Genomic DNA, 21,979 nt, shown 5'->3' with positions numbered 1-21,979 from the left:
ACAAGGAGCTTGCAGAGGAAATGGCACGTTACTATGTTTTACTAGCTGAACATATCACACTTCCGACTCTCTTTTCTGGGATGTAGAAAATAATTCCGAATGATTTGATCGCATCATCCATTACACGTTTTTAAAGAGAGAGTTTGACGCAGCACAATTTTTCGCGTGCGGTTAAGTAGCCTTTCCACTTTCCTCCGGTATTTATTTAGCGAAGATGGTAACACATGATCATAATCACTCCGGACAGACGCAAGCAAAAACTCACGATATAAATGTTGCAACAGACTAGGCTATACCTAAACATTAGAAATCTGACATGCGGAGACTATTTTTCAGTCTGATCAACTGTAGGCTACTAATAAGAGCAGCTGCATACAGCCTATGCGCCCTGTCCATCTGGTCAGGGTAAACTAATTGGTAACGTTATGTATTTATAGTCAATTTGTGTGTCAGGAGAGAATGTGATCAAATTTAGTTTATATTCAAATTTGGCTGATTTTAGGCTGCCTATACGTTTTTAATCCATAATGATAAACTGGAATGGATGAATCAACATAATAGTGATGACGGGTGTGAGTAAATGTTTTATAAAGCCTACAGTTGCCTGCATGATGCAAACATGCATAAAGCAAGCTCAGCCTTGTGAGTTCTTATGTCTATCAGTTGTTGTCTGGGTAGAGGAAATCCCCCACCTAATCCAGTTAAATAAAATTAATATGAACAAATATAAGGTAGCTGCAGTTTGACAGGGTTTTCATCCCCCCAGGGCCAGGAATTTCAGGAGTTTTTTAAAATCATGTGACCTGATTAGGAAAAACTGGTCCCACCATAGCCCATATAAAACCTTTTTACAAATGAATCACTGTCATACCTTATAGGGTCCAGAGTTTTCCAAGTTAGGTTAACATATAAGGAAAAAACTCCAGGCCTCAGGGGGAAAAAATTGCTACACCGCTCTGGGAACTATGGTGCCACCAGTCTGCTTGCAGTTGTCAGTTATCCTCAGGTATGTGGATGGTCAGGGCTTTATTCAGGAACGTTTCTTGGGCTACTTTGATGTGTCAAGTAAGCGAGATGTGCAGTCTGTGTTTGACTACATTATTTTTAAGATCACAGAGAAACTCGTCCAAATCTACGATGGCGCAGCTGTAATGGAATGTATCTGCTATTTGTATTTACAGCCAAGTCCCCTCATGTTCCCTGTTTAAGAGGTGATGACTACTCCACTCCACTACCATTGTCATTTTCTCCTGGCATGAACTGAAGCCACGTCTCATGTGCCCTCTCATCCACAGGCACATTGAATGTTTCCCTCCAAGCACTGTGAGTACCCCTATACATTTTCTCTCATTCCTGTATGTAGAGTCAATCACATACACAATCTCATTATTACACATCAATGATTTTACTACTTGCTTGGACTAACTCATTCTTAGCTCTTTTGTCTAACTATGTAGTGTGTTGTGTTATTGTTTTTTGTCTTCCCAGTCAAATCCTGTCCTGCACTGGTCAAGCCTCTGAACACCTCAACTCATGCCTCATATCCTCATTCAATCACTGCTGTGATCCCTATCCCACATGGTGTAAGTAGCCCTCTCATTCCCATTCCCCATAATATTGTACTATAAATGTCTTTATCAAATGCTTTAGGTTCAAATAATTAGTCTTTGACGATTTCTGAAACACAATTTTTCCTCTTTGTGCGTTATTCACCTATACCGTGGGTCTCCCATCCTCCTCAATTTTTCAAGTCACCAGCCTCCACTGTCGCGGACTACAGGAAAAGGCGGGCCGAACAGGCCCCCGTTAACATTGACGGGGCTGTAGTGGAGCAGGTCGAGAGTTTCAAGTTCCTTGGTGATCACATCACCAACGAACCATCATGAACACACCAAGACAGTTGTGAAGAGGGCATGACAAAGCCTATGTCCCCTCAGGAGACTCAAAAGATTTGGCATGGGTCCTCAGATCCTCAAAAACTTCTGCAGCTGCACCATCGAGAGCATCCTGACCAGTTGCATCACCGCCTGGTATGGTAACTGCTCGGCATCTGACAGCAAGGCGCTACAGAGGTAGTACGTATGGCCCAGTATATCACTGGGGCCAAGCTTCCTGCCATGCAGGACCTATATACTAGGCAGTGTCAGAGGAAAGCCCAAAAAATTGTCAAAGACTCCAGTCACCCAGGTCATAGACTGTTTTCTCTGTTACCGCACGGTAAGTGCCAAGTCTAGAACCAAAAGGCTTCTCAAAAGCTTCTACCACCAAGCCAGAAAACTGCTGAACAATTAATCAGATGGTCACCGGATTATTTACATTGACACCCCCCTCCCCCACCCCATTAGATTTTTACACTGCTGCTACTAGCTGTTTATTATCTATGCAGTCACTTCACCCATACCTACATGTACAAATTACCTCAACTAACCTGTACTCCCGCACATTGACTCTGTACCGGTACCCCCTGTATATACTGTAGCCTCGCTATTGTTATTTTGTGTTACTTTTTATTATTTTATATAGTTTATTTGGTAAATATTTTCTTAACTCTTTCTTGAACTGCACTGTTGGTTAAGGGCTTGTAAGTAAGCATTTCACGGTAAGGTCTACGCTTGTTGTATTCGGCGCCGTTGTCAAATAAAGTTTGATTTGAAACCTGAATGCACTCCTGACTCCTTTCTGAGCACTCCAAAACTACAATGTGTTTCTCTGAATTGCCTTGTCAAAGCCTAACACTGTACGATCACATTCTATAACATAGGTAGTCATGTTGGCAATAGAACAAGCTTTCAAATGATGCCCACCTGACCCAGATTGTGATTTATAATGGGACGTTTTGTATTGCGTAAAACAAAAACAGTAATTATGTGATGGCGGGGATGCAGTGTTGTGTTCAAAACAACTACAAGTGTGCTTGCTCTAGCTCCTCAACGGCACAGCTAGGAGAGCTCAAACAAGCCCCTTATAGTTGAAGACTCTTTTTTTGAGTCGTAAAAAAAAATGAAATCACTTAGGAAGTGTGCACACGTTGGAGAGGTGTGTGTGTCCACTTGGAGACACCAGTTAGTCCTCTCACTCAAATTCTTAAATTGTTTTGTCTTATGTTGCACCTACCCCACATTTTCCAGGAATATTCTTATCATGTCACTGAATGCATCCAGAGTATTTTCAGATTTTGCTATCAACAAATGTGGCAAAAAGTACAGTGAACGTGAAATGCCCATAAAATCAACAGTGTAATGATTGTGTTCAGTCTTGAGTCAGGTGAACAGTTGTGTCCTCAACTTTGGTTTCCCATAATCTCCAAACTGTTCCCTTCCAATTGCTACCATGCTTATGCATTTCCTATTTCTTTTGTAGGAAACATTTCAATGTAGCCCTATAGGCCAATTCCCATGAGTGTAAAGGGTTAAAGGTACGCCACAGTATTCCTTGGGTTGGGTTTATTTCAATAATGCCCACAGCCGGCAGCACCTTAGTAATCATCAATTCAGAGCTTAGCTGTATGCAACCCGATTGTGATGCCCATGGTCAATTTGGTTTAACTTTGGATATCACTACAGGGCTAGTTATCGACGATAGGTAAATTACACAATGGAAATGGGACAATATTTTTTTAAATGTCAGCAGTTCATATACAAATATTGAAAGCATTAAATGAGAAGTTAAAGGTGTGCAATATGAAAATGTTTTCCCATGTAAATTATTGACGGTCCCTAACTAGCCCCACAGAGAGGCAATACAAGGTCAAACCAATTTTCCCACGGTCTGGCTTCAGCCAGTCCCACTGTCTGGCTTCAGCCAGTCCCACTGTCTGGCTTCAGCCAGTCCCACTGTCTGGCTTCAGCCAGTCCCACTGCCTGGCTTCAGCCAGTCCCACTGCCTGGCTTCAGCCAGTCCCACTGTCTGGCTTTAGCCAGTCCCACTGTCTGGCTTTAGCCAGTCCCACTGTCTGGCTTTAGCCAGTCCCACTGTCTGGCTTTAGCCAGTCCCACTGTCTGGCTTCAGCCAGTCCCACTGTCTGGCTTCAGCCAGTCCCACTGTCTGGCTTCAGCCAGTCCCACTGCCTGGCTTCAGCCAGTCCCACTGTCTGGCTTCAGCCAGTCCCACTGTCCCACTGTCCCACTAGGCTACTTCCAGCCTGGTTAGACTGTTTCAAGTTATCTAGAATGGTGAGTGACTGTAACTGTACACATGTACAGCTTAGGCAGAGCGAATGTACAAACACGTCCTACGTGCAAACACACACACAAGAGACAACCACATCAAAGCACGCCTCCAAGACCCTAATCTCCTTCTCAGTTGCATTTCTTAATAAAGTGGATTGAAACTGTCAGTTTAAGTGTAAATGAGCAATATGAAGAATGGTATTGTTGGTATAGATATTACTATGTGTGGATTGTTGTAGCCTATAGAGAAACTAAATTGGTGTGAGAACATTGTGGGTCATGAATGGTTCTATATAGTACTGGTGTTGTGTGAGAGGCGTTTTGTGTTGGTGCTGCCTGGGATCAGCCACTTTTCAGCCCAACATTGCCTGAGATAGATTACAGCTGACACAAAGTCAATACTAACCACACACATGTACATTTTCTCGCACACACACACACGCGAACGAACACACACACACACACACACGAAAACACACAGAGGCACGTTGCTTATGCACCATTTTTCTTCTATAGATTACTTTAATCCAGATGGACAGGGATGGTACACGCCTTCTACACCCACTTTCTATCCCACTATCTCTCTCTCTCTATACCCCTCTCTCTCTTTCACACTCCCTCCATCTTTATCTCGCTGCCTGTCCTCCACCCCCCCCCCCCCCTCTCTCTCTCTGTCTGTCTTTCTCTTGTTAGCGGTTAAACTCAATCTGTCCTTGTCCGGTCTAATCAAAGTCTCCACAATTTCAATTTCAGCTGTTATATGTTGGGGGCACTGACTGCGTTCTTTGTCTTTTTGTGATATCTTTAGGGCGAGAGAAGGCAATGAGGTGTTTCCTGTGCATAACTTATTCCCTTAGCTGAGCTGGATGAGGGTAAATAAGCCCCGGGGCCTGTGGCAACACCCTCAGCTCAGTTCAGTGCACACTCAGGGTTACACAGCATAGTCATAGAGTGAACTCTTACCACTGCACAGTACTGCTGCCCAATACTAATACATGGCCAGACTTGATTTTTGCATTCCTGTTTGCAAGGGATTTGGTGTTTATTTGGAAGTTAAGTAGCAACGGTAGTTTTTGGTACTTACTTTAATGAGTTCAACACTACCTGATGACAAATGGTAATGGTGCTTGTTGTAATGGATGTCAGAAAAGAAGAGTTATTCATACAGTATGATGTAATTGCCATTTCCCTACGTAACTTCTGATGAAAGGAGTGAGTATTTTACAGCTTGATGTTAGATGGTCCCTCACCCTGAATGTGGTCTATGGGCAAGGAAAAACTGTAATTCATGGTTACATTTCCTTTATTCAGCCATTACTAACTTCAGCTGACTTTACCATCCGCTAGCTGAAAACCAAGGAAAGTGATGGGGGCATGTGAGCATGTTTTAAAAAATCACGTCCAAATGACCTGACCTGACATGACAAATGACCTGACCTGTTTTGCTAGCGGTGGCTAAAGTTAGCTGAAGTTTGCAATGGCTGTTTAAAGAACTGAACCATTAACCATCCAGTTTCATATGGCTCATAGACTACTTTCAGGGTGTGGAGCCATCTTACATCAAATTGTAAAATAGTGAACTAATCTTTTAAATTCCAGGGACTAGCATACGTATAGCCATACCAGCATTACCATAACAGACCCCTTTCATCAAATTTATATCAGCATGTTAAATGTGAAACCAGAGGGAAAAGAACTCTGGACCACTTATACTCCACACACAGAGACGCATACCAAGCTCTCCCCCGCCCTCCATTTGGCAAATCTGACCATAATTCCATCCTCCTAATTCCTGTTTACAAGCAAAAATTAAAGCAGGAAGCACCAGACTAGATCAATAAAAAAAAGTGGTTAGATGAAGCAGATGCTAAGCTACAGGACTGTTTTGCTAGCACAGACTGGAACATGTTCCAGGACTCCTCCGATGGCATTGAGGAGTACACCACATCTGTCATTGGTTTCATCAACAAGTGCTTCGATGATGTCATCCCCACAGTGACCGTACGTACATACCAGAAGCCATGGATTACAGCCAGCATCTGCACTGACCTAAAGGCTAGAGTGGCCGCTTTCAAGGAGCGGGACTCAAACCCGGAAGTATTAAAAAAATTCCGCTATACCCTCCGACAAACCATCAAACAGGCAAAGCGTCAATACAGGACTAAGATCAAGTCGTACTACACCGGCTCTGACACTCGTCGGATGTGGCAGGGCTTGCAAACTATTACAGACTACAAAGGGAAGCACAGCTGAGAGCTGCCCAGTGACACGAGCCTACCAGACGAGCTAAACTACTTCTATGCTCGCTTCGAGGAAAATAACACTGAAACATACATGAGAGCATCAGCTGTACTGGAAGGCTGTGTGATCACGCTCTCCGCAGCTGATGTGAGTAAAACCTTTAGCCAGGTCCACATTCACAAGGTTGCAGGGCCAGATGGATAACCAGGATGTGTACTGCGAGCATACGCTGACCAACTAGTGTTGCGGCGAATCAGATTTAGTTGGGTAACATAGATAAGATGTTTTATTTTCATAATGTGCTTACGTGAGATACTTGTCATTAGAATGTTTCCCTTTGGACTATATGGTTGGCAGTTGCAGTTATCCCTCCTCAGCTGGGGCTCAGTCACTTGGTGCCCATAGAGGGGAGAGGTCAGGCTTGTCTTCATATGTGAATGTATCTGTTAAACCATGTGGTGCTATGCAGAATATCAGAAGGGGAGGAGGACAGAATGGAACATTGTCTTCTTATGGGAATGTGTCTGTAACTATTCCTAAACCCTGTGAAGGGATGGCGTGATAATGGGGAACTGGTTAGTTATCTCCACAATGTCTGTACGCCAGTCACTCCCTCCTTTTCCCATTGGGGGGAGGAGTATGGCAGTGTCTGGAACCATTGTATGTCCCCTCTGATGTTGCCCTTATCGTGACCTAGTATATGACCTAGAGGCTCACTCCCCTCAGTGATCTTGTCCAGAAGTGGGGTGTTCTTGAGATGTGAGTATCTAGAATTGACAATTGATATATGCCATTGGATGAGTTGGTGTTTTGGTACTATGAAGTACCAAAAAGAGATTAGAGCCCCGTCTTAGAGACCAAACTGAACGATAATTTATAGCGAATGCTGTCTGGCTATGGGATACTCCTCTCTCAAGTAAAAGTCTTTCTTTGTGAACAGTTCCTATTATCTGTGGTTTGTCATGTCGACTAGGGGGTGGATCTTTGCTATAAAATATCTCAGTTGGTCAATTATGTTGACCAATTATGTTGACCACTCTCAACTTTTCATTAGAGATGCTGAAATGTTGAAAGTCAAATGCTATTGCAAAAGCTTAATTATTATTAAAGGTGAAGTTTAAGTATAACTCTGACTGGTGTGTGGTTTGCTCTCTCATCATTTGGTAATACAGGAAATTGCCACGACACTAGCAAGTGTCTTCACTGACATTTTTAACCTCTCCCTGTCCAAGTCTGTAATACCAACATGTTTTAAGCAGACCACCATAGTGCCTATGCCCAAGAACACTAAGATAACCTGCCTAAATGACTACCGACTCGTAGCACTCACATCTGAAGCCATGAAGTGCTTTAAAAGCTGGTCATGGCTCACATCAACACCATCAACCAAGAAATCCTAGACCCACTCCAACTTGCATACCGCCTCAACAGATCCACAGATGATGCAATCTCTATTGCACTCCACACTGCCCTTTCCCTCCTGGACAAAAGGAACACCTATGTGAGAATGCTATTCATTGACTACAGCTCAGCGTTCAACACCATAGTGCCCTCAAAGCTCATCAATAAGCTAAGGTCCCTGGGACAAAAAAAAAACTCCCTCTGCAACTGGATCCTGGACTTCCTGACGGGCCACCCCCAGGTAGTAAGGGTAGGTAACAACACATCCGCCATGCTGATCCTCAACGCGGGCCCCTCAGGGGTGTGTGTTCAGCCCCCTCCTATGCTACCTTTTTACTGATGACTGCACGGCCAGGCACGACTCCAACAACATCATTCAATTTGCAGATGACACAACAGTGGTAGGCCTGATAACCGACAACGAGACAGCCTATAGGGACGAGGTCAGAGACATGGTCGTGTGGTGCCAGGACAACAACCTCTCCCTCAATATGATCAAGACAAAGGAGATGATTGTGGACTACAGGAATAAGAGGACATAGCACGGCCCCATTCTCATCGACGGGGCTGCATTGGAGCAGGTTGAGAGCCAACAAACTAACATGCTCCAAGCACACCAAGACAGTCGTGTAGCGGACATGACAAAACCTATTCCCCCTCAGGAGACTGAAAATATTTGGCATGGGTCCTCAGATCCTCAAAAGTTTTTACAGCTGCACCAGTGAGAGCATCCTGGTTGCATCACTGCCTGGTATGGCAACTGCTTGGCCTCTGACCGCAAGGCACGACAGGCGGTTGTGTGAACGGCCCAGTACATCACTGGGGCCAAGCTTCCTGCCATCCAGGACCTATATACCAGGCGGTGTCAAAGAAAGGCCCTAAAAATTGTCAAAGACTCCAGCCACCCTAGTCATAGACTGTTCTCTCCGCTACTGCACAGCAAGCGGTACCGGAGCGCCAAGTCTAGGTCCAAGAGGTTTCTAAACAGCTTCTACACCCAAGCCATAAGACTCCTGAACATCTAGTCAAATGGCCACCCAGACTATTTGCATTGCACCCCCCTCCCCTCTCCACACCACTACCACTATCTGTCATCTATGTACCTCAACTAACCGGTGCCCCTGCACATTGACTCTATTCCGGCACCCCCCTGTATATATAGTTCTTTTTTGACTGCTGCTCTTTAATTACTTGTTACTTTTGTCTCTTAACTGTTGGTTAGGGGCTCGTAAGTAAACATTTCACTGTAAGGTCTACTACACCTGTTGTATTCGACGCATATGACTAATACAATTTGATTTGATTACTGCCACTAAAGCTATCAGAGCTACTGTACCCTAATATCACTGTGTGTTTGGCCAAAGGGCACATTTCCTCTGATCCATTCAAAGAGAATGATAATCTGATTCATGCATTCTGCATTTCTTTTAGATATCAGCATGATTCTGGATGCTTTCCATCTACTGTATCCTGCAGCTCAGTTAGGAGCTCCAGCTCGGAGACTTATTTTATGGACAGGAAATTAAGCCACCAAACCACAAACATCAATCCCTTCACTTCTAATTGTGTTTTTTCCTTTTGAGCCAAAAAAATCCTCAAAGATTATGGAACGGACCCAACTCTTTGCTGTTGCATAAGGCTGTAATCTGATGCATCTTGGGCATTCTCATTATCAAACAGTGGAATATAGGAATTTATTCTCCCTCTGTTCCTAAACTAATCGGATATGCTTACGCATGGATACTAGCGTCCTGGTCCGTGGATGCTATTTGCTAAGAGGTATTTTAGGCATTGTGACGCAACAAGGGCTGTTCATGGACAAATTTGAAAATCCACGGAAATTGGTTGGACAAATCCAAGGTGATCTTTGCTCATTGTTTTGCCCAGAGACTGACAGACACAAGCTGGGTGTCGACTCTTTCCCTAGGTTTTAGTCCATAATACAGTACACTCTGAAAATAGACACAAAGGTTATTTTTAAATCTTGTTTGTCATGGCTAAAGAATTGTTAAAATCTCAAATAAAACACCAAGCTTAAAAACAGGATTGCATATGGTTTACTCGTGACAAAATCCCTTATTAGTAATTATAGCCTCCCATGTGGTTCAGCTGTCTAAGACACTGCATCACAGTGCTAGAGGCGTCACTACAGACCCGGGTTCGATCCCAGGCTGTGTCGCAGCCAGCTGCGACCGGGAGACCCATGAGGCGGCACCCAATTGGCACAGCGTGGTCTGGGTTAGGGGAGGGTTTGGCCGGCCGGGATATCCTTGTCCCATTGCGCTCTAGCGACTCCTTGTGGTGGGCCGGGCGCATTCACGCTGACTTCGGACGCCAGTTGTATAGCGTTTATTCCGACATATTGGTGCGGCTGGCCTCCAGGTTAAGCGAGCAGTGTGTCAAGAAGCAGTGCAGCTTAGCAGGGTGGTGTCTTGGAGGACTCTTGGCTCTCGACCTTTGCCTCTCCCGAGTCCGTACGGGAGTTGCAGCGATGGGACAAGAATGTAACTACCAATTGGGGAGATAAAGGGGTAAAAAAAATGTAAACGCTGTAATTATTGTGCAGATGTGATGGCTATCAACACGGCCTATTCAATCAACAGTAGTTTGCTATTAAAAAGTATTACTGTCAGATCTGACTGTGCTTATAGTGATGCTTTCTTTTGTCATAAGGGAAAAGAAGGGCTTAACTTGTAGAAATAAATACTTTTTTCTATTGACCGTGGTCTCTTACCTCTCAACCTCATGGTATCCCTTCTCCCTTCTCCCTCTCTCTCGCTCCCTTCTTCTCTCTCTCTCTCTCTCTCTCCCTCTCTGACCCCTGTCGCAGTCAGTAAAGATCTGATGGGAGGCTACCTAACACCGCTCAGTCTGATCAGGTGTTGTCCAGTAAGCGACTTTAGGGCCCTCATCTCTTGCGGTCAGCTAAATGCTATCCTACGCTGGATCTCACCACGTTCCCTGGTCTCCTGCTCGCCGATAGGGTCCCAGATTTGTGACCCGCAGCACTTTTCCAGAGTACAGTCGATTGGCCCTACTGATGCCTACTCATGCTTTACTACGACCCACCTCTGCGCCAGAAGACATCTGGGACTATACTACACTTCCTGTCTGTCTGGCTGTCAACATGCACTAACTGCAGATCAAACACTCCTCTTTAGCTTTGGTTCATATTACTGTCTCATTCTCATCTTGCCCAGGTGTCATTGGCCAGGTTGTAGGTGTGTGTGAGTTTGCATGTGTGTGTGTGTGTGTGTGTGTGTGTGTGTGTGTGTGTGTGTGTGTGTGTGTGTGTGTGTGTGTGTGTGTGTGTGTGTGTGTGTGTGTGTGTGTGTGTGTGTGTGTGAGCGAGCGAGTTAGACAGTGTGTGTGAGGGGAGGAGAGGGTCACTGCTCTATATCCCACCCTTCCCAGGTCAGATTCCTCCTTGGACAAACTAAGGGGGTAATTATTGATTAATCAGTATACTGTACATTAATGTGTTGGATGGATCGGAGAGGGGAGAATCACCGCAGATCACTGGCAGAGAGCTTTCATATAGCGGGCCAGCCAGGCGGCCATCTTAAGAAAGGCCAGGACAGGAAGAGGTGGAGGGAAGGTGGGAGCAGAGGCTGATGCTGCATTTTGCAACGATCACACTGTTGATGGTAATATGACATCTTTAACACTGTACACCTACCACCATTATAGGAAATGTGTATACTGCAAATATTACAGTTTAATGAAACAAAAAACAGGTATGCTACAGTTTAACACCATCTGCTCACTATACATAATTCATAACAACATTGTACATAACTAAAAAAGACCTAAATGCGTATTCCTATGAAGCTGAGATCAAATGGTTAGCATGAAGATGCTGCATGTTCACCGGATGTTTCACCGGTGAAACTTGGAGGAATTATCATTCACGATTGGCAGTGAGAAATGTGAATGGAGGGTGACCACAAAAATATGTGTGTAAAATGAAGGTAAATAAATACATGCGCAGAACATGATATGGGTCTTCCGTGCCAATGCTGATGGCTATATGGTAGAACGCACTTAAAATGGAGGAATGGCGATGGATCACTTATATAACTCTCTGCACACACCCTAAATGAAAGACACAACCACTGGCATGAAGTGAGTACCCTACAGTGCAGTGAACTCAACTATGAGACATTTAGTGGCCTGAAGCCGTGTTATGCAAACACACAGTCATATGTGAGAGCATCGAAGCTTTCCTTTTGTTTTTCACTGTTGTTTATGATATCGCTCACAGTTGCAAGACCAATGGGTATTACCATAACAAAGCTATGAGGCATGGCAGCAGTGCACTCTGTTGTCACTAGAAGAATGGGAATATAGCACGGTGCTATTTCAGGCCCGTGGAGAGGTTTTTATCATACATTACTCTGGGGCTTTTCACACACAGAGACATGAACATGCACAGCAACTCAAACACACATATACGGGAGGCAAGCACTCACACACACTCATGGACACACACGCACACATACAGGTCATTGACTAACTAAAGGAAACACCAACATAAAGTGTCTTAGGGCGTTGGAACACCAGGAGCCAGAACAGCTTCAATGCACCTTAGAATAGATTCTACAAGTGTCTGGAACTCTATTGTAGGGATGCGACGCCATTCTTCCACAAGAAATTCCATCATTTGATGTTTAGTTAGATGGTGGTGGAAAACACTGTCTCAGGCGCTGCTGCTGAATCTCCCATAAGTGTTCAATTGGGTTGAGATCTGGTGACTGAGACGGCCATGGCATATGGTTTTCACAACAATCTCACACAGTCTCACATCAGAATTAGATGTTCATCCGTGTATCTCAAACGTCAAATTTCTAAGTTGCTCCAAACGTCAAATCTCGAAGTGTATGGTTGCTGTATGGTTCCAAGGTTAAGTTTATGCATTAACACTGAATTCCTAAGGTTAAGCATTAACTATGAATGTGTCAAGTAAGGGTTAAGGTTTGGGATACGCTTGAAACAAAAAATATATACAAATGGATTGCGACTTCTGGAACCAGGGGGAGATGCTTATGCCCAAGCAAAACTAAAGCCTACTTGAAGGTATAAGTGATCACTGTTGCCCATAGGGATCTGTTTCCACGACATCTCCTGACGTCCCCCAGACATGGATGGACATCGAACACTGACTTGTATCACGGGTGACCTGCCTGGGTTTACATTGTTTTCATGCTCATCAAACCATTCCGTGACCACTCGTGCCCTGTGGATTGGGGAATTGTCTTCCTATTGGGGGGCATAGCCATGGTAGCCCAAAAAATGTGCCAAAATAATGACCTGCCCAAAATGTTGATACATAAGCCATGATACATACATTTGATACGTAACATAATGCAATGTTAGGTGCTTAATTAGCTCAGGAACCACACCAGTGTGGAAGCACCTGCCTTCAATATACTTTGTATCCTTATTTACTCGTTTCCATTATTTTACCTGTACATACATTAACACACACGCACGCACACACACACACACGCACGCACGCATGCCCGCACGCACGCACACACACACACACACACACACACACACAAGCAGTCTTCCACACTCACATGTAAATAGAGATCTACAAACACTAACAAAGACACACAAATAATTAATGTCACACAAAGAGCAGATCGTTTTTTTATCACTCTGTAGCAATTTCCACAAGAACTGCATGTGCTACATTTTCACAACTCTTAGCACAAATAGCAAAACAGATATCCAGAATGTTTTTTTTAATTCGTTTTTTATTTCACCTTTATTTAACCAGGTAGGCCAGTTGAGAACACCTTTATTTAACCAGGTAGGCCAGTTGAGAACACCTTTATTTAACCAGGTAGGCCAGTTGAGAACACCTTTATTTAACCAGGTAGGCCAGTTGAGAACAAGTTCTCATTTACAACTGCGACCTGGCCAAGATAATGCAAAGCAGTGCGACACAAACAACAACACAGTTGAGTTACACATGGAATAAACAAACGTACAGTCAATAACACAATAGAAAAAAATCTGTATACAGTGTGTGCAAATGAAGTAAGATTAGGGAGGTAAGGCAATAAATAGGCTGTAGTGGTAATTACAATTTAGCAATTAAACACTGGAGTGATAGATGTGGCAGAAGATGAATGTGCAAGTAGAGATACTGGGGTGCAAAGGAGCAAAAAATAAATAACAATATGGGGATGTGGTAGTTGGATGGGCTATTTACAGATGGGCTATGTACAGGTGTAATGATCTGTGAGGTGCTCTGACAGCTGATGCTTAAAGTTAGTGAGGGAGATATGAGTCTCCAGCTTCAGTGATTTTTGCAAGTCGTTCCAGTCATTGGCAGCAGAGAACTGGAAGGAAAGGCGGCCAAAGGAAGAATTGGCTTTGGGGGTGACCAGTGAAATACACCTGCTGGAGCACGTGCTACTGGTGGGTCCTGCTATGGTGACCAGTGAGCTGAGATAAGGCAGGGCTTCACCTAGCAAAGACTTATAGATGACCTGGAGCCAGTGAGTTTGGCGACGAATATGAAGCGAGGGCCAGCCAACGAGAGCATACAAGTCGCAGTGGTGGGTAGTATATGGGGCTTTGGTGACAAAACAGATGGCACTGTGATAGACTGCATCCAATTTTCTGAGTAGAGTAAATGACATCGCCAAAGTCAAGGATCAGTAGGATAGTTCGTTTTACGAGGGTATGTTTGGAAGCATGAGTGAAGGATGCTTTGTTTCAAACTAGGAAGATTTAATTTTGGATTGGAGATGCTTAATGTGAGTCTGGAAGGAGAGCTTACAGTCTATCCAGACACCTAGGTATTTGTAGTTGTCCACATATTCTAAGTCAGAACCGTCCAGAGTAGTGATGCTGGATGGGCAGCAATAGGTTGAAGAGCATGCAAAGCGGTGTGGTGACAATGTTTCCTATCTTGAAGTGATGTGGAAACAACGTTGATTCAACCAGTTTTTGCCCAGTAGTTCTTTCCATTTGCGTACATAGTCAATCTGAGCATCTGCTTTTCAAATATATAATATATAAATACTCACTTTACTTTTCATATGATTTTGTTGTCATTTGTTAACAATAAAATGAACTATCACTTAATCTAACTGCTCAAAACTGATCATTTCTAAACCAAAATGATATAGTCCCTAGTTAACGGATATAGATAACTGCTGAACGCTGTACATTTATATATTTTTGCCTCATAAATGTATCAATTTGAGTCAATTTATCTTGGAAGGTAAAACCAAATCATACAGTTGAAGTCAGAAGTTTACATACACTTAGGTAGAAGTCATTAAAACTTGTTTTTCAACCACTTCACACATTTCTTGTTAACAAACTATAGTTTTGGCAAGTCAGTTAGGACATCTCCTTTGTGCATGACACAAGACATTCGTCCAACAATTGTTTACAGACCGATTATTTCACTCATAATGCAAATGTTTTTGGCTAAGGTGTATGTAAACTTCCAACTTCAACTGTATATTGATGTGGCTGTAATACTACAACATTGTCTATCAGCCAGAATGCTTCAATAGGACAAAGTGGAAAGAGTCACTCTATGTGCTACCATTTGGAACTATAGTGTAGTGTAGAATGCACTGATGAAATATCTGGGTTGTATGTAACAATATACACAAAACATTAGGGACACCTTCCTAATATTGAGTTGTACCACTTTTGCCCTCAGAACTGCCTTGGGGAATGGCCTCTGCAAGGTGTTGAAAGCTTTCCACGGGGATGCTGGCCCATGTTGACTACAATGCGTTCCACAGTTGTGTCAAGTTGGCTGGATGTCCTTTGGGTGGTGGACCATTCTTGATACACACGGAAAACTGATGAGCTTCAAAAACCCAGCAGCGCTGCAGTTGTTGATACACTCAAACCAGAGAGCCTTGCACCTACTAGCATACCCGTTCAAAGCCCTTAAATCTTTTGTCTTTCCCATGTCGTCTGAGATCCCCAAAGACTGGAAAGCTGCCGCGGTCATCCCCCTCTTCAAAGGGGGAGACACTCTAGACCCAAACTGCTTCAGACCTATATCTACCCTGCCTTTCTAAAGTATTCGAAAGCCAAGTTAACAAACAGATCACCAACCATTTCGAATCCCGCCTTACCTTCTCCACTATGCAATCTGGTTTCCGAGCTGGTCATGGGTGCACCTCAGCCACTCTCAAGGTCCTAAACGATATCATAACCACCATCGATAAGAGACAATACTGTGCAGCTGTATTCATCAACCTGGCCAAGGCTTTCAACTCTGTCGATCACCACAGTCTTATCGGCAGACTCAACAGCCTTGGTTTCTAAAATGACTGCCTCGCCTGGTTCACCAACTACTTCTTAGATAGAGTGCAGTGTGTCAAATCGGAGGGCCTGTTGTCCGGATCTCTGGCAGTCTCTATGGGGGTGCCACAGGGTTCAATTCTCGGGCTGACTCTTTTCTCTGTATACATCAATGATGTCGCTCTTGCTGCTGGTGATTCTCTGATACACCTCTTTGCAGACGACACCATTCTGTATACAGTGGGGCAAAAAAGTATTTAGTCAGCCACCAATTGTGCAAGTTCTCCCACTTATAAAGATGAGAGAGGCCTGTAATTTTCATCATAGGTACACTTCAACTATGACAGACAAAATGAGAAAAAAAATCCAGAAAATCACATTACAAAATAGCCTCCAACACTCTACTCAGCAAATTGTATGCAGTCTATCACAGTGCCATCCGTTTTGTCACCAAAGCCCCATATACTTCCCACCACTGCGACCTGTATGTTCTCATTGGCTGGCCCTCACTTCATATTCTTCGGCAAACCCATTGGCTCCAGGTCATCTATAAGTATTTGCTAGGTAAAGCCCTGACTTATCTCAGCTCACCGGTCACCATAGCAGCAGCAACCAGCAGCAGCAGCTCCAGCAAACATATTTCACTAGTCACCCCCGAAGCCAATTCCTCCTTCGGCCGCCTTTCCTTCCAGTTCTCTGCTGCCAATGACTGGAAAGAACTGCAAAAATCACTGAAGCTGGAGACTCTTATCTCCATCACTAGCTTTAAGCATCAGCTGTCAGAGCAGCTCACAGATCACTCCGCCTGTACACAGCCTGTACACAGCCCATCCAACTACCTCGTCCTCAAACTGTAATTTTATCTTGCTCCTTTGCACTCCAGTATCTCTACTTGCACACTCATCTTCTGCACATCTATCACGTCAGTGTTTAATTGCTATATTGTAATTATTTCGCCACTATGGCCTATTTATTTCCTTACCTCCCTTATCCTACCTCATTTGCACATACTGTATATATACTTTTTTCTATTGTATTATTGACTGTATTTTTGTTGATTCCATGTGTAACTGTGTTGTTGTTTGTGTCGCACTACTTTGCTTTATCTTGGCCAGGTTGTAGTTGTATATGAGAACTTGTTCTCAACTAGCCTACCTGGTTAAATAAAGGTGAAATATAAATTGAAATCAAATCAAATTCACCCTCTGAATGGCACACATACACAATCCATCTACACTGATCGAAGTGGATTTAAAAGGTGACATCAATAAGGGATCACAGCTTTCACCTGGATTCACCTGGTCAGTCTGTGTCATGGAAAGAGCAGGTGTTCCTAATGATTTGTACACTCCGTGTATCCCACTTACTATCTGAATGTCATTGATGCATTGTAAGCTGATGAATTTCAAGCAGAGAGAGACAGGTGATACTGTATCAGTTGACAAGTCACGTAAGAAAAGGCACAGTGTTGCATGGGGCAGACAAATTGCATATCAAGTTAAAGTCAAAAACTGTATGGAAAATTAAACTGACTATTTACTATTCTTTCTATTCAGCACTTAAAATGTCTAGTATTTTTTGCTATTGAATAAATGGTAGTTAAAATGACTAAAGGGCCTATCTTATGTATTGGGGACTAAACGGTAATGGTATTTCATGGAAAACTTTGATTGTGCATGAATGACTCAGGGGTGAAAGATGTATGAAACCCCAATGAATGTTCCCAACAAATGTTCTGAACATTAGGTGTGTGGTGTGTGTGGGGGGGGGGGGGGGGGGGGGGGGGGCATTACAAGTGTTATCAGTTTAGAGTTTTGTACTTAATGTTTAGAAATTATATCATTTGCGTCTGAAAAATTTGCCAAAGTCATCGAAAGAAAACTACAAGATGCCAGAGCTAAATACATGTCTGATACTACATACACCAATGGCCATAGGAAATAACAAGGATAACGTAGTGTTTTATAATGTGAACCCTCTCTGGCATGTCCTTGAACTGTGTCCATAAAGCAGAATCTCTTCACTATTCAGCAACATCTTGAAAACACCATTATAACGTAGCAGACATTTCAGGCTTTGTAGAAAAGTGGTGATTCTCCAAACAGGGATTATCTGGGGTTACAACAAAATATTTGTGTTGTATGAAATGCATTATGGGTTATATTTTCAACATGGCGGCTGCTATGATCCTTTACGTTCAACTCTTCACTATCCAGAAGCACAGAAGAATTGACAGAAGCCAGACGTTTTCATTAATCAGGCAGCTCGTGTGGTCTACATTTTCATGGCCACCCAATGGACATTGAAGAGAACAATATTGTGATCATTGTATTTTTTTTTTGTTGCCTGTTGCAAGGTTACATAGATTAGAAAACTGGCAAGGTTACATAGATCACAACACCGGTTAGATTGGTCTCAATCTGAAATGTATGAATCATCTCTGGAGTGGGGGTGGAAAGGTCGAAGGGTCTTTAACATAACTGAATTTTAACCGGATGTGTCATTACAGTGCACATTACCAACACACACACACACACACACCCACACACACACACACACACACACACTTAGACAGAAATAAGTGGCTCTAATTACCTCCCCAAAGGCAGTTCTAAAAGGTGAAGTAAGAATAGTGTATGTGAGCTGTGGGTTTTCTCTTTGTAGTCTACTGCATCATGTGGTCCCTCCAGTATGGACAGAGTAATAACCCACTCCACATGATATACCCACTATCCAACTAGCCACCACCCAGGATGGGAACAGCTGTGTGGATTTGGGGAAGGCTGACTGTACACTATATAATCCAGTAGTGTGAGTGGAGACTCCTGCTCACCACTGTTGATTTAGCTCTGTTGTCTCTCTGTGACTAGGGCATACCCACTACAACCAGTGATAATCCAATATGGCGTTCCTTTTCATTCTGACATGGTCTGACCCAAACGGACACATTGGATAGAATCTAATTCTCTAATCATTCATTCCAAAAAATGTACAAATAATTCCAACATGAACATCCCCACATTCCGTCAGTTATGAATAAAGCTAAAAATGTAATCCCCATAATGTTTACCCCAAAACACTACAGACAGGCTCAAAAGCATATCTTGTGTTTACCTGTGACCACCATTCCACCAACCAATCAGTGACTTGGCAGAGAGGAATGGGAGGAGATGGAGGAGGAGGAAGAAGAGAGCGATGACTCACCCGGTCTCTTTTCGTTTCGACCTTTTCGACCCCCACATAGCCGTACTTTAGAGATAAGGACTAAGATCTGTTTCTGGCACAGAGACTTGTTGCTCTTAGGACAGGGCTTCCTCTTGTTGGTTACCGGTCGGTTTTGTCCGTCGTCCTTGACCGCCCGTTTCTGTCTGATGAGAGAGCTGGCGAGAGCTGCCATCTTCCCCCCCCCTCTCACCTTTGGGAGGGGGGTGTCTTCCTACCTAACAACCCCTCTCCTGGTGGGGCTGTCTCTGTCCTCAAGCAGCAGAGAGAGATGGGAAGGTCCAGGGAGAGCCCCAGAGGGGGGAGAGGGGTTCTACGCGGTGTTACAGATATGTGGGTTAGGTTCAGAGCCCCTTGAAAAAGGAAGGAGCTGGAGAAGGTGAAAGTTCAAGTGCAGTCAAACATCCAATGTTGACCCTCCAGTGTGATGATAAATAAATACACCAACACAAAAAAAAAAACACCCAAAACAAAGACCAGTAAGGTCACATCATCAGTCAAAATAAAGAAGGGTGATTGAGGTTAGAATGTCTGTTCGATAAAAAAAACCATGTAAAGACATCTCCATTTCTTACATTTTTAACCCCACCCATCTTGTCCCTCGCGACCAAATTACCAGACAACGAAATTCAAAATATTGCAAAATCACTAGCCTATAAGTAAACAATCCCCCAAAAAGAGACAGAGCTCTTTTCTCTGTCATATAAAAATGACACTTCTTCCAGTGAAGAGTGAAATCATTTTGAAGCTCAAACAGCATAAAAATATACAGGCAGTCACCATGTAGTTTCTGGATGCCCAACTTTGCCTGCCGTGGAAAAGCGTCAGGAATAATGAGCGGAGAAACGGCGCGGTAATCCAGCAGATCCAGTGGCAGCATACAGGCGGGACGGTGATGGACTCACAAGAATGAAGCCGGGAACGGAACAGAGGGATGGACAGAGAGAGATTTCTCTTCCGCCTCTTCTGGCATACTCTCTCTCCACACAGCCCTCACCTAACCCCCCCCCCTCCCTCCACCCAAAGCCAGCAAGTTAGTGTGAGAGTGTGTGTGTGCGTGTGCGCATGTGTGTGTGTGTGTGTGTGTGTGTGTGTGTGTGTGTGTGTGTGTGTGTGTGTGTGTGTGTGTGTGTGTGTGTGTGTGTGTGTGTGTGTGTGTGTGTGTGTGTGTGTGTGTGTGTGTTTGTGTGTGTGAATTTCAGCAGCCACCATCAGTAGAGGTGACATTCATGAGAGAGAGAGAGAGAAGGAGAGAGAGGGGGAGAGAGAGATAGTGGAAAAGAGAGAGAGAGGGGGAGGGAGAGAGCAGCTGTGATGGGAGAGAATGAGATCGACTGGGAATGAGAAGAAGAGGAGAGAAAGAGAGAAGCAGAGAGAGGCTGAGGAGAGAGAAACCATGCAGCCACCCCTCTCCTCAGAGTTAACGCTCTTAGAAGAGATACAATTTCTCTGTCGCGCTGCCTCCCCATCCATCTGACTGTCCGTCAGAGGTGGAGAGCGAGAAAGAGAGAGAATGTGTGTGTGCGTGCGTGCGCGTGTGTGTGGAAGAGAACAAGTGCTTAAGGTGTATGCATAAACACACAACACTTTTGGGTACATCTCTGCATACGGTATGTGTTTCTGTTTGGTGTGTATGCTCTCTGTCATTCACCATCTTCGTTACACTAGTATGTCATGCTGACTCTCTCTGGAGACTCTGCTGCATGTCTCCCTCCCTTTTCCCTCCTCTATTTCCTTCTCTCTCCTCAAACTCCTCATATGAAATGGAGGGTAGAAAAAGCAGGTTTGCTTGCAGAGACGGTCATTGAGTGTCTGTCAAGGAAGGCTGCTGGCTTACGCTAACCGTGACAGATACACGACCAGGGACAGATTGAGTTAGACAGCCTCCCCCCTTCCCTCCCGCCCCAACACCCACCACAGAACACCACCGGCCCTGGCACTCCAAGCCCAGTCTATCGCATACACTCACCCAGTCGCATATGCACACACACACACACACACACACACCACACACACATTGACACTCACACTCACACACAGAAAAACATAGAGTGCATTCGGAAAGTATTCAGCCATTCTTGACATTTTCCACATTTTGTTAATGTTACAGCCTTACTCTAAAATTGATTGAATTGTTATTTTCCCAATCTACAGACAATACCCCTTAATAATAAAGCAAAAACAGCTTTTTAGAAATGCTTATAAAAAATGTATAAACTGAAATATCACATTTACATAAGTATTCAGACCCTTTACTCAGTACTTTGTTGAAGCACCTTTGGCAGCGATTACAGCCTAGAGTCTTATTGGGTATGATGCTACAAGCTTGGCACACCTGTATTTGGGGAGTTTCTCCCATTCTTCTCTGCAGATCCTGTCAAGCTCTCTCAGGTTGGATGGAGAGCGTTGCTGCACAGCTATTTTCAGGTATCTCCAGAGATGTTCGATCAGGTTCAAGCCCGGGCTCTGGCTGGGCCACTCAAGGATATTCAGAAACTTGTCCAGGCTGTGTGCTTAGGGTCGTTGTCCTGTTGGAAGGTGAACCTTCGCCCCTGTCTGAGGTACTCAGCTCATTGGAGATCAAGGATCTTTCTGTACTTTGCTCCGTTCATCTTTGCCCTGATCCAGACTAGTCTTCCAGTCCCTGCCACTGA

The 21,979-nt window shown here is 44.0% G+C and overlaps 1 protein-coding gene across 1 annotated transcript in view; it reads right to left on the bottom strand.

Moving 5' to 3' along the window:
- The window catches only part of fgf11b (fibroblast growth factor 11b), a 53,581-nt gene extending 33,345 nt beyond the window's left edge, over positions 1 to 20,236 (bottom strand). The window contains exon 1 of the mRNA XM_020464001.2: positions 19,308 to 20,236. Within this exon, the coding sequence (XP_020319590.1) occupies positions 19,308 to 19,500 (193 nt within the window). The 5' untranslated portion in view covers positions 19,501 to 20,236. The remainder of the gene's footprint in view (positions 1 to 19,307) is intronic.
- Between the last annotated feature and the right edge of the window lie 1,743 nt (positions 20,237 to 21,979).

The sequence above is a fragment of the Oncorhynchus kisutch genome, linkage group LG28 (genome assembly GCF_002021735.2).
Source record: "Oncorhynchus kisutch isolate 150728-3 linkage group LG28, Okis_V2, whole genome shotgun sequence".
NCBI lineage: Eukaryota > Metazoa > Chordata > Actinopteri > Salmoniformes > Salmonidae > Oncorhynchus > Oncorhynchus kisutch.
This window is presented reverse-complemented; position numbering and strand designations above follow the sequence as displayed.